The following is a 17,437-nucleotide window of genomic DNA, read 5'->3' on the forward strand; positions in this document are numbered from 1 at the left end:
GAAGGAATAAATTACAGTCCTAGCCCTTTTGGGCTATTCCAGATCAGGCGTATTCCCCAGACGTTCACCCTCAACTTAAGTTAGAGATAGCCGAATTCCATAAGATGCTTAAATGGGTCTAAAGATTCAGGCTATCTCTCCCTAAAGGAAAGGAACGACTAAAGATGTTACCGTCCACCAGATAGTATTTTTAATAAGTTGAACTAGACTGTAACCTTCCGGATATTATGAGGGTCCGGAATACCCCCCAGAATTCTGCACCTCATTACAAGAGTATACAGAATTTGTGTGTTCGCAAATCTATACAGAATTACTCTGAGACAATTCTAAAAATATATAGTTTAATTTAAGAGCCGACATTCAGTTAACATCTGTTGAATCAGTCGCAACATTAACAATTCAAAATACAATTAGCTTACATTTCTGAGATCCTTATTCTCAAATCTTTACTTTCGTTACATTTATTTCTCACTTATTTCTAAATCCAGAACATCCACCAAAATCAATCACTTTGATTTACCCGAGACTCAAAGTTAAAAACTTAGAGATGCCTCCGTAGAGTTGAGAAACATTTTGCCCGTTCAGCATGTTCTTATTTTTATACCCTTTTGGCAGTGGTTTCTTCTTTGATGTTCTCTGCTGATGTCAGCTAATTGTCTTTATTGATACCTCTTTTGAATGCTTTCTATTCTTACTATCAATTCAACTATTGCATGAATAATTATTTCTCTACTTTTAGGTGTTAAAAAAACCATCATAAAAACAATGACAGCAATGGTTTCTGTTTAATGCCATTCTTATCAAAGATTCTTCATTCAATTCTTAATATTGGCTTTACTGGTTCTTAGCAGCCATTTTGACTCTCATTCTCCAAGTTCAATACAAACACAATGCAATTGCTTGGTGTCTCTATTGAAGTCATATCTTCAAAGCCTTCTTTTTGGTATTATATTTATAATATGTAAATCAAAACCACTTTAACTGTGTGTTTACTTGTTTTCTAGCTATCTCAATTGGTTGCATATTTAATCTTATGGTTCCTGTTTTCCAAGTTTAACATAAAACTATTTGACCAGATGTTTCTTTTACTTGATGTCACGTTTTCAAAGGCACGTGCCTCTTTCAATGTTTGTGTTTCTGTTTTACGTGTTAGCTCTTCACACTTTAAACTGGGTCTTTTCATTGTGTTCATTGCAAACCGTCGACCTTTTGGAAGCACCAATGGTTTGCTTCAATCTTTCATTGTTTTAGAATATTTAACTAATTCCCATTTCAAAGCTTGTTTACAACTTTGTTATCAACTGATTCTTTCTCAGAAGCCGGTATTTCTGTTTACAGCCTGTGTCTGCTGAGACATGTGTCTTTTAAACCCAGTATGTTCTGTAATAATATTAGAAATCTGTTCATGGTATTGTGTATTTCTCTGAATCAAGGCTATTCCTTCACACTCGCATTTATCCACATTTTGCTGCATCTGCCCAATCACCCAACCCAGGATAGTGCTTTATGTGGGCCAGCCAGATCTGGCGATGAATGGCTAAACCAGTTGTCCACAATATACGTTCAAGTCTGCGTCCCTTGGACTTAAGTTGGTGGAGATGAGGGCCGAACCAGGGGGAATGATGGGGTGAGAGAGAGCAATGGTTTTAATAGGGACTAGGGCATCAAAGGTGGAGGTGAGGGTGTGGTTGAGCAGATCGGTAGCTGCAGAAATGTTCAGGTGAATGGAGGGCCAAAGGCTAGGCAGTTGGAATTTTGAAAGTGAATTGGGAGAGAATATTTTCCAGGGGCGGAAACAGAAGGAAGGAGGTTTGGGAAGGAGTGTTTGGGTAGAGAGTGATACAAGGAAGTGACCAGAGATGGCCTTATCTGTGATTGACACGATGGGAGTAGCAAGGACACGCGAGATGGCGAGGTCAAGGGGGTGGTTGTGAATATGGGTAGGGTAGTTAATATGGAGGGAGAGATTAAGGGAGGATGAAACGTTGAAGCACCGACTATCCTTGAGGAAACATGTGTGATTGGCAATTGTGGCAAGTTGTGTCAAAGAGATTGAAGGAGCCGCACCGCTACCGGCCCCGGGCGGGGTGAAGGAGCGCCACCGCTACCGGCCCCAGGCGGGGTGAAGTCCCACCACTACCGGCCCCGGGCGGGGTGGAGGAGCCCCACCGCTACCGGCCCCGGGCGGGGTGGAGGAGCCCCACCGCTACCGGCCCCGGGCGGGGTGAAGGAGCGCCACCGCTACCGGCCCCGGGCGGGGTGAAGTCCCACCACTACCGGCCCCGGGCGGGGTGAAGAAGTCCCACCACTACCGGCCCCGGGCGGGGTGAAGAAGTCCCACCACTACCGGCCCCGGGCGGGGTGAAGGAGCCCCACCGCTAATGGCCCCGGGCGGGGTGAAGGAGCCCCACCGCTACCGGCCCCGGGCGGGGTGAAGGAGCCCCACCGCGACCGGCCCCGGGCGGGGTGAAGGAGCCCCACCGCGACCGGCCCCGGGCGGGATGAAGTCCCACCACTACCGGCCCCGGGCGGGGTGAAGAAGTCCCACCACTACCGGCCCCGGGCGGGGTGAAGAAGTCCCACCACTACCGGCCCCGGGCGGGGTGAAGGAGCCCCACCGCTAATGGCCCCGGGCGGGGTGAAGAAGTCCCACCGCTACCGGCCCCGGGCGGGGTGAAGGAGCCCCACCGCGACCGGCCCCGGGCGGGATGAAGTCCCACCGCTACCGGCCCCGGGCGAGGTGAAGAAGTCCCACCGCTACCGGCCCCGGGCGGGGTGAAGGAGCCCCACCGCGACCGGCCCCGGGCGGGGTGAAGTCCCACCGCTACCGGCCCCGGGCGGGGTGAAGAAGTCCCACCGCTACCGGCCCCGGGCGGGGTGAAGAAGTCCCACCGCTACCGGCCCCGGGTGGGGTGAAGGAGCCCCACCGCTACCGGCCCCGGGCGAGGTGAAGAAGTCCCACCGCTACCGGCCCCGGGCGGGGTGAAGGAGCCCCACCGCTACCGGCCCTGGGCGGGGTGAAGAAGTCCCACCGCTACCGGCTCAGGGTGGGTGAAGGAGCCCCACCGTTACCGGCCCCAGGCGGGGTGAAGGAGCCCCACCGCTACCGGCCCCGGGCGGGGTGAAGAAGCCCCACTGCTACCGGCCCTGGGCGGGGTGAAGAAGTCCCACCGCTACCGGCCCCGGGCGGGGTGAAGAAGCCCCACCGCTACCGGCCCCGGGCGGGGTGAAGAAGCCCCACCGCTACCGGCCCCGGGCGGGATGAAGAAGCCCCACCGCTACCGGCCCCGGGCGGGGTGAAGGAGCCCCACCGCTACCGGCCCCGGGCGGGGTGAAGTCCCACCCCGGGTGGGGTGAAGAAGTCCCACCGCTACCGGCCCCAGGTGGGGTGAAGGAGCCCCACCGCTACCGGCCCCAGGCGGGGTGAAGGAGCAGTGATATCATCAATTGGAAATGGTCACACAATGGGAGCAGTGATGTCATCACTTGGAATGGTCACACAATGACAGCAGTGACGTCATCACTTGGAATGTTCACACAAGGAGCAGTGAGGTCATCACTTGGAATGGTCACACAATGGGAACAGTGACATCATCACTTGGAAAGGTCACACAATGGGAGCAGTGACATCATCACTTGGAATGGTCACACAATGGGAGCAGTGACATCATCACTTGGAATGGTCACACAATGGGAGCAGTGAGGTCATCACTTGGAATGGTCACACAATGGGAGCAGTGAGGTCATCACTTGGAATGGTCACACAATGGGAGCAGTGAGGTCATCACTTGGAATGGTCACACAATGGGAGCAGTGACATCATCACTTGGAATGGTCACACAATGGGAGCAGTGAGGTCATCACTTGGACTGTTCACACAATGGGAGCAGTGACGTCATCACTTGGAATGGTCACACAATGGGAGCAGTGAGGTCATCACTTGGAATGGTCACATAATGGGAGCAGTGAGGTCATCACTTGGAATGATCACACAATGGGAGCAGTGAGGTCATCACTTGGAATGGTCACACAATGGGAGCAGTGAGGTCATCACTTGGAATGGTCACACAATGGGAGCAGTGAGGTCATCACTTGGACTGTTCACACAATTGGAGCAGTGAGGTCATCACTTGGAATGGTCACACAATGGGAGCAGTGACATCATCACTTGGAATGGTCACACAATGGGAGCAGTGAGGTCATCACTTGGAATGGTCACACAATGGGAGCAGTGAGGTCATCACTTGGAATGGTCACACAATGGGAGCAGTGACGTCATCACTTGGAATGGTCATCACTTGGAATGGTCACACAATGGGAGCAGTGAGGTCATCACTTGGAATAGTCACACAATGGGAGCAGTGACATCATCACTTGGAATGGTCACACAATGGGAGCAGTGAGGTCATCACTTGGAATGGTCACACAATGGGAGCAGTGAGGTCATCACTTGGAATGGTCACACAATGGGAGCAGTATCATCATCACTTGGAATGGTCACACAATGGGAGCAGTGAGGTCATCACTTGGAATGGTCACACAATGGGAGCAGTGAGGTCATCACTTGGAATGGTCACACAATGGGAGCAGTGAGGACATCACTTGGAATGGTCACACAATGGGAGCAGTGAGGTCATCACTTGGACTGTTCACACAATGGGAGCAGTGACATCATCACTTGGAATGGTCACACAATGGGAGCAGTGAGGTCATCCTTGGAATGTTCACACAATGGGAGCAGTGAGGTCATCACTTGGAATGGTCACACAATGGGAGCAGTGAGGTCATCACTTGGAATGGTCACACAATGGGAGCAGTGAAGTCATCACTTGGAATGGTCACACAATGGGAGCAGTGAGGTCATCACTTGGACTGTTCACACAATGGGAGCAGTGAGGTCATCACTTGGACTGTTCACACTTCCACACTCAGTCCGCGTCTTGTTCCCCGCAGTAACTCCAGCTGTTTTTCTCCGGATGAACTGAACTGATTCCACCCCAGCCTGAAACAGATTAAAGATTAAACAGGAAATAAACAGATTGAACAACAGTGTAAATAACCGCGAGACAGGGGTTAATATTTCAATAATAATTACAGACAAATATTACCCAAAACAGTGACTGAATCCCACTGATATTTTATTTATTACATTAAACATTAACACAAACACTCACCTGATGTACTCCAGACTCCTGCAGGTCAGTATGAGGCGGCGGATAGCGGGGACAGATCGGTCTGTGAAGGAGTTTCCTCCCAGGTCCAGATCCCTCAGTGAGCGCATTGTACTGAGAGCGGAGGCGAGATCCTCGACACAAGAATCTGTGAGACCGACAGACCATAGCCTGGGGATGAGAGAGAGAAATAACAGGAATCAGAGTCAATCCCCAGAGTTTATTAATAACACTATTACTGATACTAATAATAATGTTCAGTGTCAGACATCCAGTTATTATAAACACAATCTCACACAGTCTGGTACTTACCCCAGTGTCTGTATTTTACAGTCCGGGTTCCTCAGAGCCACAGACAGTAGTTTCACTCCTGAATCTCCCAGTTTATTATTACTCAGGTTCAGATCCGTCAGTGAGCGGTTTGTACTGAGAGCGGAGGCGAGATCCTCGGCACAAGAATCTGTGAGACTGTTAGCCTCCAGCCTGGGGATCAGAGAGAGAAATAACAGGAATCAGAGTCAATCCCCAGAGTTTATTAATAACACTATTACTGATACTAATAATAATGTTCAGTGTCAGACATCCAGTTATTATAAACACTATCTCACACAGTCTGGTACTTACCCCAGTGTCTGTATTTTACAGTCCGGGTTCCTCAGAGCCACAGACAGTAGTTTCACTCCTGAATCTCCCAGTTCATTATTACCCAGGTTCAGATCCGTCAGTGAGCGGTTTGTACTGAGAGCGGAGGCGAGATCCTCAGTACAAGAATCTGTGAGACTGTTAGCATCCAGCCTGGGGATCAGAGAGAGAAATAACAGGAATCAGAGTCAATCCCCAGAGTTTATTAATAACACTATTACTGATACTAATAATAATGTTCAGTGTCAGACATCCAGTTATTATAAACACAATCTCAGAGTCTGGTACTTACCCCAGTGTCTGTAATTTACAGTCCGGGTTCCTCAGAGCCACAGACACTAGTTTCATTCCTGAATCTCCCAATTGAATGCCATTCAGCCTAAAAACAGAGAGAGAGAAACAAACTGAATCAAAGTCCGGATCTGATATACTTTTCTCTCTGGGATATTACAACAATCACTGAAAGTACTTCAGGAAATTAATCACCCGGTTTTCCCCATCGGCGACGGTCGGGTGGGGTCCGGTGGAGGGTCGGGCGGGGGCGGGGTCCGGTGGAGGGTCGGGCGGGGGTCGGTGGAGGGTCGGGCGGGGGTCGGTGGAGGGTCGGGCGGGGGCTGGGGTCGGTGGAGGGTCGGGCGGGGCCGGGGCCGGGAGAGGGTCGGTGCGAGGGTCGGGCGGGGGTCAGGGTCGGTGGAGAGTTGGTGGCGGGTCGGGTGGGGTCGGTGTTGGGTGCGGCCGGGGTCGGGGAGGGTCAGGCGGGGCCGGGGTCGGCAGAGGGTCGGGCGGGGCCGGGGCCGGGAGAGGGTCGGTGCGAGGGTCGGGCGGGGCTGGGAGAGGGTCGGGCGGGGCCGGGGTCGGGAGAGGGTCGGGGCGAGGCCGGGGGCGGCGGTTGGGCGGGGGCAGCCGGAGGGTTGGGCGGGGCCGGGCCGGGTTTGGCGGAGGGTTGGGCGGGGCCGGGGTTGGCGGAGGGTCGGGCGGGGCCGGGGACGGCGGAGGGTCGGGCCGGGGTCGGGTCGGGTGTGTCCGGGGTCGGGGACGGCGGGGGGGTCGGGTGTGTCCGGGGTCGGGTGTCGCGGCCTCGCTCTGGGGAATTGGGGGAAGCGGGTTTGATGACACACATTGACTTTGCCCATTGTGCTCTGTGTTCTACAGTATTGAGGTTCTACAAACACTGACATCAGCACAGAGGAGCTCGGCTGCACCCAGGCTCTCCCAGAACTCCCTCTAGATGATTATGGAGGGAGCCACAGCCCGCAGGGAGGTTCTCGTCTCTTCCAAGGGGCGGAAGAGACCAACACAGCCTGGGTGCACATTGCACCGTGGGGCTCAAGAAGGGATGTCATCGGGAGGACCAGCCTGCAGTGACACAAACCTTTCAATGATCTCAGTAGATCACAAAACGTTACTGCAAAGCCTCACTTAACCTCATCAGGCTGTGCTCTCATCACATCCCCATCACTCTGCCTTCCCCACCCTACTCCTGAACATCCTTACTCTCACCAACTTACCCTGCACCTCCACCCATCTCTCTCTATATTATCACATCCCCATCACTCTGCCTTCCCCACCCTACTCCTGAACATCCTTACTCTCACCAACTTACCCTGCACCTCCCCCCATCTCTCTCTATATTATCACATCCCCATCACTCTGCCTTCCCCACCCTACTCCTGAACATCCTTACTCTCACCAACTTACCCTGCACCTCCACCCATCTCTCTCTATATTATCACATCCCCATCACTCTGCCTTCCCCACCCTACTCCTGAACATCCTTACTCTCACCAACTTACCCTGCACCTCCCCCCATCTCTCTCTATATTATCACATCCCCATCACTCTGCCTTCCCCACCCTACTCCTGAACATGCTTACTCTCACCAACTTACCCTGCACCTCCCCCATCTCTCTCTATATTATCACATCCCCATCACTCTGCCTTCCCCACCCTACTCCTGAACATCCTTACTCTCACCAACTTACCCTGCACCTCCACCCATCTCTCTCTATATTATCACATCCCCATCACTCTGCCTTCCCCACCCTACTCCTCAACATCCTTACTCTCACCAACTTACCCTGCACCTCCACCCATCTCTCTCTATATTATCACATCCCCATCACTCTGCCTTCCCCACCCTACTCCTGAACATCCTTACTCTCACCAACTTACCCTGCACCTCCACCCATCTCTCTCTATATTATCACATCCCCATCACTCTGCCTTCCCCACCCTACTCCTGAACATCCTTACTCTCACCAACTTACCCTGCACCTCCACCCATCTCTCTTTATATTATCACATCCCCATCACTCTGCCTTCCCCACCCTACTCCTGAACATCCTTACTCTCACCAACTTACCCTGCACCTCCACCCATCTCTCTCTATATTATCACATCCCCATCACTCTGCCTTCCCCACCCTACTCCTCAACATCCTTACTCTCACCAACTTACCTTGCACCTCCACCCATCTCTCTCTATATTATCACATCCCCATCTCACGAGCCACCCCTCACACTCACCCTCATCCTAGTCCAATCATACCAACTAACACACAAGGATAGGCAATTGTGTGTTTTAGCCAATGTTCATGTGAAGTTTCTGTTAATGTGGTGTCAAACATTGAAATCTTTATTTTCAACACTTTCCGTTCTTCGAAAGATTTGTGTCCATGTTTGGAAGTGGCTTAGTGAGTTGCAGTGAATGGTGAGACATAACGGTAGCCCCCGCAATGCTGATGAGTGTGACAGGAATGGTTTGGGCATTGTCGGGATGCTTTGTGTTGTTGGTGTGGGCTGGTGTTAACCTGGCACATCATGTGTCATCCAGGGCGAGCAGCACCAAGTGAAGAAATTCTGGCCATGGTGAGGCCATCTCTGGTGACCCGGTCAGCAATGTGGCCGGGTGTTGATGCCCTCTGTGCGGTGCAGCATCAGGAGTTGTGAAGAAGGTTGGTGTTGCTGTTGGTGCTGCTGGTGTCCCTGGTGCTGCTGGTGTTGGGGCTGATCGTGGTGAGACTCTGAGGCCCAAGGTGAGACAGTATAAACCAGACCCATGCTGGTGTAATAGATGGCAGGTGAACTTGAGATGTCAGAAGCAATCTGTTAATGGTGAGAGAGGTTGTTCCAATGAGGTGACACTGGATAGAGAGTTTGCTCCAAACACTTGCAACCTGCATAAAGCTCAATCTGTCTTCCAAATGCAGTAAGCAACAGCTTCTGAGCTTGGAAAGTGAACAGCTGTGAGATGGGAGCTTTTATAGCACATTTCCAGCTGTCAAGTAATGAAATGATTCCATGGCCTTTCAACTCCCGCCCTGGTTACCTGACGTGATCCCCGAGCAGCGTGGACCACAGGAACATAGGGTCTGATGAAAGGGAGGAACTGAAAGAAATCAGTATTTGTAGGGAAATGGTGTTAGGGAAATTGATGGGATTGAAGGCCGATAAATCCCCAGGGCCTGATAATCTACATCCTAGGGTACTTAAGGAAGTGGCCCCAGAAATAGTAGATGCATTGCTGATCATCTGCCAACATTTGATGGAATCTGGAACAGTACCCATGGATTGGAGGGTAGCTAATGTTACCCCACTGTTCAAAAAAGGTGGTAGAGAGAAAACAGGGAATTACAGACCGGTAAGCCTGACATCGGTAGTGAGGAAAATGCTGGAGTCCATTATAAAAGATGTAATAGCAGAGCACTTGGAAAATAGTGACAGGATCGGACAAAGTCAACATGGATTTACAAAAGGTAAATCGTGCTTGAATAATCTACTGGAATTTTTTGAGGATGTAACTAGTAAAATAGATAAGGGAGAACCAGTGGATGTGGTGTATTTGGACTTTCAGAAGGCTTTCGATAAGGTCCCACATAAGAGATTAGCGTATAAAGTTAAGGCACATGGGATTGGGGGGCAAGGTATTGACTTGGATAGAGAACTGGTTGGTAGATAGAAAGCAAAGAGTTGGAATAAACGGGTCTTTTTCCGAGTGGCAGGCAGTGATTAGTGGGGTACCGCAGGGATCGGTCCTTGGACCCCAGCTATTCACAATATATATTAATGATCTAGACAAGGGAACTAGATGTAATATCTCCAAATTTGCAGGTGAAACAAAGCATGGGTGGGCGTGTGTGTTGTGAGGAGGATGCCGAGAAACTACAGGATGATTTGGACAGGTTGGGTGATTGGGCAGAAGCATGGCAGATGCAATACAACGTGGATAAATGTGAGGTTATCCACTTTGGTGTCAAAAACAGGAAGGCAGATTATTATCTGAATGGCAATAGATTGGGAGAAGGGGAAGTGCAATGAGACCTGGGTGTCCTTGTGCACCAGTCGCTGAAGGTAAGCATGCAGGTACAGCAGGCGGTTAAGGCGGCAAATGGTATGTTGGCCTTCGTAGCGAGAGGGTTTGAGTACAGGAACAAGGAGGTCTTGCTGCAGTTGTACAGGGCCTTGGTGAGGCCGCACCTTGAGTATTGTGTGCAGTTTTGGTCGCCTTATCTGAGGAAGGATTTTCTTGCCATGGAAGGAGTGCAGCGAAGATTCACCAGGCTGATACCTGGGATGGCAGGAATGACGTATGAAGAGAGATTGGGTCGATTGGGCTTGTACTCGCTGGAGTTTAGAAGAATGAGAGGGGATCTCATTGAAACTTATAAAATTCTAACCGGACTAGACAGACTAGATGCAGGAAGGATGTTCCCGATGGCGGGGGAGTCCAGAACCAGGGGTCACAGTCTAAAGGATAAGGGGTAGACCTTTTAGGACAGAAATGAGGAGGAATTTCTTCACCCAGAGAGTGGTGAACCTGTGGAATTCTCCACCACAGAGGGCAGCAGAGGCCAATAAACGGTGGCATAGTGGTTAGCACTGTTGCCTCACAGCGCCAGGGACCCGGGTTCGAATCCGGCCTCGGGCGACTGTCTGTGTGGAGTTTGCACATTCTCCCCGTGTTTGCGTGGGTTTCCTCCGGGTGCTCCGGTTTCCTCCCACAGTCCAAAGATGCGCGAGTTAGGTTGATTGGCTATGATAAATTGACCCTTAGTGTTAGGGGGATTAAATACGTGGGGTTACAGGGATAGGGTGGGATATGTGTTGGTGTAGGGATTACGGGGATCGGGTGGGATATGTGTCGGTGCAGGCTCGATGGGCCGAAATGGCCTCTATCTGCACTGTGGGGTTTCTGTGATTTCTGTGATATTCAAGGAGGAGTTGGATATATTTCTTAAGGCTAAAGGGATCAAGGGGTATGGGGAGAAAGCAGGGACCGGGTACTGAATTTGGATGATCAGCCATGATCGCATTGAATGGCGGAGCAGGCTCGAGGGGCCGATTGGCCTACTCCTGCTCCTATCTTCCATGTTTCTATGTAAACTCTGAAGGCGAGCTGAAAATAGTTGTTACTGTAATCCTCTGTTAACAAGGTTATAATGACCTGAATTGCCTCCCCCGCCGCAACGTGTCGGGTCTGCTCTGCTCTGACAGACCTGACATTTGGGAAAGGCACGTGGTGGCGGGTTGACAGCGAGGTCCCGACCCACTGGGGAAAAATCCATTTTCCCACCCGACCCGCCACTGATCGCGCCCGCTGACCCCTGCGAAATTCCCCCCTCACTGGGAATGTATCTCACTCTGTCCAACTGCCCATATATTCAGGGACTGTCCGTTAATGTATTTATTAAATAAAGTGCTGTCTGTGTGGAGCCTTTAAATGTCCCTCAGTCCGGTCTCATTCCCTGATGATGAGAATTACCCTCCTGGAGCTCAGTGACCGGCCTCGTCATGTTTGGAGAAACTTGTCTCAGTTCTGCTGCTCCTTAAATCCCGGATTTTATGGGAATCGGTCGAATTTCCCAGAATTAAATGATAAAGCGGTGATTCCCTGTGCTTTCTACTCTGTGCATTATATTAATCTGTACAATAACTCTGGGTGAGTTATATTGTGAAACGCTCACTGCTGCTGTAAAATCCGCCCCCCAGGATTTTATATAACAAGGAGAATTTATTCTGAAATAAAAACAGGAAATGCTGGAAATACCCAGCAGGTCAGGCAGCATCTAGAGAGAGAGAAACAGAGTTAATGTTTCAGGACAAGGACCCCTCGTCAGAACTGGAACAAGTTACAGATGTAACAGATGTTTAAGCAAGTGTCGGGGCCGGGAAAGGTGGGGGGAGCGGAGGACAGAACAAAAGGGAAGGTCTGTGATAGGGTGGAAGACAGGAGAGATTAAATGTGGAGGCTGGTGGGGTGAAAGGTGAAGACAAGGGGAACCTATCGTGGTTCTGGGAGGGAGGGGAAGGGGTGAGAGCAGAAGTGTGGGAAACAGAACAGACACGGTCAAGAGCCGCGTCAACCACGGTAGAGGGGAATCCTCGGTTGAGGGAAAAGGAAGACAGGTCGGAAGCACTGGATGGAACGTGGCATCATCAGAAAAACTGGGAGAATGGGCCAGCGTCCTTACAGGAAGCGAGGTGGGAGGAAGTGTATTCCAGGTAGCTGTGGGAGTCAGAGGGCTTATAGTGAATGTTTGTCAATAGCAGCAAGAGAGTTTATTCTGTCCCGTTACAAGTTTTAAATGTCCCTGTGCTCCTAGTTTATAGGGGAGGGGAGTCTCTCACTTTATTCCCATTATTAAACTGGCTCGACATTTATTTCAGGTGTAACTGGCCCGGCAGTTTTTGGGGAATTTTTGAAGTTCCCTCCCCGAGCGGGGCCTCACACACAGGGGGCAGATTATGGGGTATTCTCGGGTTCACTGCCCCCGGTTTACCCAGGAGCCGCCCGCTGTGTGCGAGGCCCCACCGCTGGCCGGTGTGTGTCTGTACTCTGGTTAGATTGGAACCTTTTCACCGGCAGGTTTAAGATCCTGAATATCAATCTTTACTCAATGTTCAGGACTGTGAATAATTGTAAACATTTACAGCTGAAAGAATTCCCGATTCCCCAATATTCCCAATCCAGGAAACTACCCCCTCGACAGGATACACCCTGCACGGTATTGGAGTAAATATCGAACTGTTAGTGATTTAAACTCGGGTTTCTCTCCTCTTTCTAGTTGAAATGGTGGATGTGGAAAACATTTTAAATTAATTTTATCTTTACTGCCGGATTATATTTTATATGTTTACCTGTCCAGCCTTATTAAACGTGATTTATTGTAATTAAATTATCAGACTCTCAGTGACCTGTATCTGCTGATCCGATAAAGACTGTAAAATCTCTACTTGTTCACAAGGATCCATTTTAGATTCTCCAGTCCTTAGGGAATTACTGACCGATCCTCTTATTATTGGTCATATTTGTGTTGAATCCGCTTCTCCCTGGTTTAACTGAACTGTTTGTTTCCCTACATTACGGAGCAACAACACAATCCGTGACTGTTCTACAATTCACCCAACAGTTAGAGACAAATAAACAGTTACCTCAACACCCGGCATTTGTGCAGTACAGGTCCCAGCCGCTGGAATCCTTCACACTGAATGGAGCAGCCTCCTAGATCGAGGTCTTTTATTGAATCACAGAGTCCAATGACGTGAGACAGGACCGCACAGTCAATCGGGGTCAATGTCAATTCACGAAATGTAAGTGTTTCCACAGATCCCACTGTGGTCTGAGCCAGTCCTTTATTCTGAGACTCAAACAGGTAGTGGAATGTGTTCAGGAGGTCCCTTTTACCAGTTTCACTCCCTGTGTTCCCAATCTGTCCTTCAATCTTCTCCTTCACCCAGTCAATCACTCGGCAGGTGGTTTGATGAAGAAATGGACCCAGAAACTCCTCCAGGGGCCGAGCTGCCCGTGGGGAGGAGAGACCAGCAACAAAACGGAGAAATATCTCAAATCGCCCATCTTCCTTGCTGTGGGATTCTCCGAGGAGTTTCAGGATGTCCCCAGAATCTGGAGTCAGGAATTGTGCGAGTGCGGCTACAAACTCTTGGATGGTGAGGTGTGGGAATGTGTACACCACGGTCTGGGCAGATTCATCTCTCTCCAAAAGTTCCATCATGAACCCAGACAGGAACTGGGAAGGTTGTAGATTGTACTTGATCAAATCTCCATTTCCAAACACAATCTTCTTCTCGGAGACTCCTGTGAAGGCCATCTCACCAAGCTTCAGTAACACGTCACGGGGGCTTTCAATCTCTCGGCCATGGTTTTTCAGAATGTTGTAAATATAGTAGGAATATAGTTGGGTGATGGTCTTGGGAACTCGCAGCTGATTCCTGTCTCTTTGTGTAAAGAAGGGGCCCAGTGACAGACCGAGGATCCAGCAGTAGGAAGGGTTGTAGCACATTGTGTACAGGATCTCGTTCTCCTCCACGTGTTTGAAAACAGCTGCTGCCACCGTCTGATCTTCAAAAAACTTGTTGAAATATTCCTTCCGTTCTTCACCAACAAATCCCAGGATTTCAGCCCAGACACTGATCTCAGCCTTTTCCAATAAATGTAATGCAGTGGGGCGGCTGGTCACTAGCACTGAACATCCTGGGAGCAGCTTGTGCTGTATTAAACTGTACACAATGTCAGACACTTCACACCAGTCTTCAGGATCTGTGCACCTGTGCTGAGGTTCAGTATTTCTCCGATTGTCAGCAAAATCGATCCTGTCCTTGAATTCATCCAAACCATCGAATATAAACAGCAATACCTCTGGGTTCTTCCAGAGCTCCCTAAGAATATTCCCAAAGTAAGGATACTGATCCAGTATCAGATTCCTCAGGTTTATTCTACAATTAATAGCGTTCAAATCCCGGAATTTAAAGCTGAAAACAAATTGAAAGTTTGGGTATATTTTCCCAGTGGCCCAGTCATGAACAATCTTTTGTACCATTGTTGTTTTTCCAATCCCAGGGACTCCGCTCACTGCTCCTGAACTCCCAGATTTGGATTCTCTCTGGGAAAAACTGCTGTGGAACAATTGATCAGTTCGTATTTTTTCCAGCACTCCCCGGAGATGTTGTTTTCTCCACTCTTCATGGTCTCGGCCTCTTGCCAGCAGTTCATGTTCAACAAGTGTCCGATCTCGAACAGTAGAAATGATCGTTAGTTCAGCGTATCGATCAACCAGCTGGAAAATCTTAACCTTCTCCTTTATTAGGATCGTGTTCACTCTCAGTGTTTCAGTTTGTACCCGGAGTGTTTCCTTGTGTTTCTGCTGAACATCTTCAATTAGAACAGACAGAAAGTGGTTTCAATGTTAGTTGTATTGACAAAAAACAACTTCTCAATAACATTGAATGTTCAGTAAAATATTGCACGGTTTAATTCACAGCTTCAATAGACGTGCGTGTAGAAATTAAATCTCAGTTAATGGAAACCTCGCTTGAAAGCGAACAATGGTCGAGAAAAGTTTCAAATCCTCACTTGATTCTAATATTCACTGAACATGGAGGTTTCAATGAAGGTGATATTTTCCCTCTGATGGTTAATACTCTCCGGCCTGCGCTGTGCTTTAGAAATCACATTACAAATCCACACATGATCCTGTTTATATGACAGTAGAAGTTCTAGTGGATCAAACTCTGAAACCGTCAGTGGTGATTCCCTTCTGAAGCAATGGAAAACGGGATTGATCGCTCACCGAGAGGGACAATGTGCAGAAGACCCGCCGTTAGTGTATCAGACCGTGGGCAGGTTATCTGGGTTAGTGTGTACACTGGGAGAGGGACAGACTGTGAATGGACAGAACTTGCACTGTTACTGTATCAGACCATGGGCAGGTTATCTGTGTTGGTGTGTACACTGGGAGAGGGACAGACTGTGAATGGACAGAACTTGCACTGTTACTGTATCAGACCATGGGCAGGTTACCTGGGTTAGTGTGTACACTGGGAGAGGGACAGACTGTGAATGGACAGAACTTGCACTGTTACTGTATCAGACCGTGGGCAGGTTATCTGGGTTAGTGTGTACACTGGGAGAGGGACAGACTGTGAATGGACAGAACTTGCACTGTTACTGTATCAGACCGTGGGCAGGTTATCTGGGTTAGTGTGTACACTGGGAGAGGGACAGACTGTGAATGGACAGAACTTGCACTGTTACTGTATCAGACCGTGGGCAGGTTATCTGGGTTAGTGTGTACACTGGGAGAGGGACAGACTGTGAATGGACAGAACTTGCACTGTTGCTGTATCAGACCAGGGGCAGGTTATCTGGGTTAGTGTGCACACTGGGAGAGGGACAGACTGTGAATGGACAGAACTTGCACTGTTACTGTATCAGACCGCGGGCAGGTTATCTGGGTTAGTGTGTGCACTGGGAGAGGGACAGACTGTGAATGGACAGAACTTGCACTGTTACTGTATCAGACCGTGGGCAGGTTATCTGGATTAGTGTGTACACTGGGGGAGGGGCAGACTGTGAATGGACAGAACTTGCACTGTTACTGTATCAGACCGTGGGCAGGTTATCTGGGTTAGTGTGTACACTGGGAGAGGGACAGATTGTGAATGGACAGAACTTGCACTGTTACTGTATTCGACCGTCGCAGGTTATCTGGGTTAGTGTGTACACTGGGAGAGGGACAGACTTTGAATGGACAGAACTTGCAGTGTTACTGTATCAGACCGTGGGCAGGTTATCTGGGTTAGTGTGTACACGGAGAGGGACAGACTGTGAATGGACAGAACTTGCACTGTTACTGTATCAGACCGTGGGCAGGTTATCTGGGTTAGTGTGCACACTGGGAGAGGGACAGACTGTGAATGGACAGAACTTGCACTGTTACTGTATCAGACCGTGGGCAGGTTATCTGGGTTAGTGTGTACACTGGGGGAGGGGCAGACTGTGAATGGACAGAACTTGCACTGTCACTGTATCAGACCGTGGGCAGGTTATCTGGGGTAGTGTGTACACTGGGAGAGGGACAGACTGTGAATGGACAGAACTTGCACTGTTACTGTATCAGGCCGTGGGCAGGTTATCTGGGTTAGTGTGTACACTGGGAGAGGGACAGACTGTGAATGGACAGAACTTGCACTGTTACTGTATCAGACCGTGGGCAGGTTATCCGGGTTAGTGTGTACACTGGGAGAGGGACAGACTGTGAATGGACAGAACTTGCACTGTTACTGTATCAGACCATGGGCAGGTTATCTGGGTTGGTGTGTACACTGGGAGAGGGACAGACTGTGAATGGAGAGAAGTTCCACCGTTTGTCTATCAGACCCTGGGCAGGTATTGTGTGCCCTTCTAATCAATGGAATATTATTATTGAAATGGTGAAAGTGCAAAGGGAAATAAGATGACTGTGTGTCAGGAATTGATCAGAATTTCTAATCAAAGTCACAAACTTAATGCCGGAATGAGATTCATAAAGAACACAATTAATTAAGGGAAAACTGAGTAACTCGCCAGGAGTAAGAAGGGAAATCAGGGTAATATTTTTCACTGAAGGGTAGTAGAGTGGGAGACCAGTTACCAGGGAGGACACTAAGGGGCAGTGTGATTGGGGACAAGAGACAATTGGTTGTGTTTCTGTGTGAAATCAGGGTAATATTTTTCACTGAAGGGTAGTAGAGTGGGAGACCAGTTACCAGGGAGGACACTAAGGGGCAGTGTGATTGGGGACAAGAGACAATTGGTTGTGTTTCTGTGTGAAATCAGGGTAATATTTC

The 17,437-nt window shown here is 49.6% G+C and overlaps 1 protein-coding gene across 6 annotated transcripts in view; it reads right to left on the minus strand.

The window, feature by feature from the left end:
- Positions 1-324: 324 nt before the first annotated feature.
- LOC147081772 (NACHT, LRR and PYD domains-containing protein 3-like) overlaps positions 325-17,437 on the minus strand; it is a 161,222-nt gene continuing 144,109 nt past the window's right edge. For all 6 annotated transcript variants that reach the window (XM_085980685.1, XM_085980686.1, XM_085980689.1 and 3 more), the window contains 6 exons: positions 13,244-14,981; positions 6,106-6,192; positions 5,796-5,966; positions 5,484-5,654; positions 5,175-5,342; positions 325-5,002 (listed from right to left, as the gene is read on the minus strand). In XM_085980685.1, coding sequence (XP_085836811.1) covers positions 4,915-5,002; positions 5,175-5,342; positions 5,484-5,654; positions 5,796-5,966; positions 6,106-6,192; positions 13,244-14,981 — 2,423 coding nt within the window. In that variant the 3' untranslated portion in view covers positions 325-4,914. The remainder of the gene's footprint in view (positions 5,003-5,174; positions 5,343-5,483; positions 5,655-5,795; positions 5,967-6,105; positions 6,193-13,243; positions 14,982-17,437) is intronic.

The sequence above is a fragment of the Somniosus microcephalus genome, unplaced genomic scaffold (assembly GCF_052327205.1).
Source record: "Somniosus microcephalus isolate GS21.2 unplaced genomic scaffold, FLI_Smic_1.0 scaffold430, whole genome shotgun sequence".
Taxonomy (NCBI): domain Eukaryota; kingdom Metazoa; phylum Chordata; class Chondrichthyes; order Squaliformes; family Somniosidae; genus Somniosus; species Somniosus microcephalus.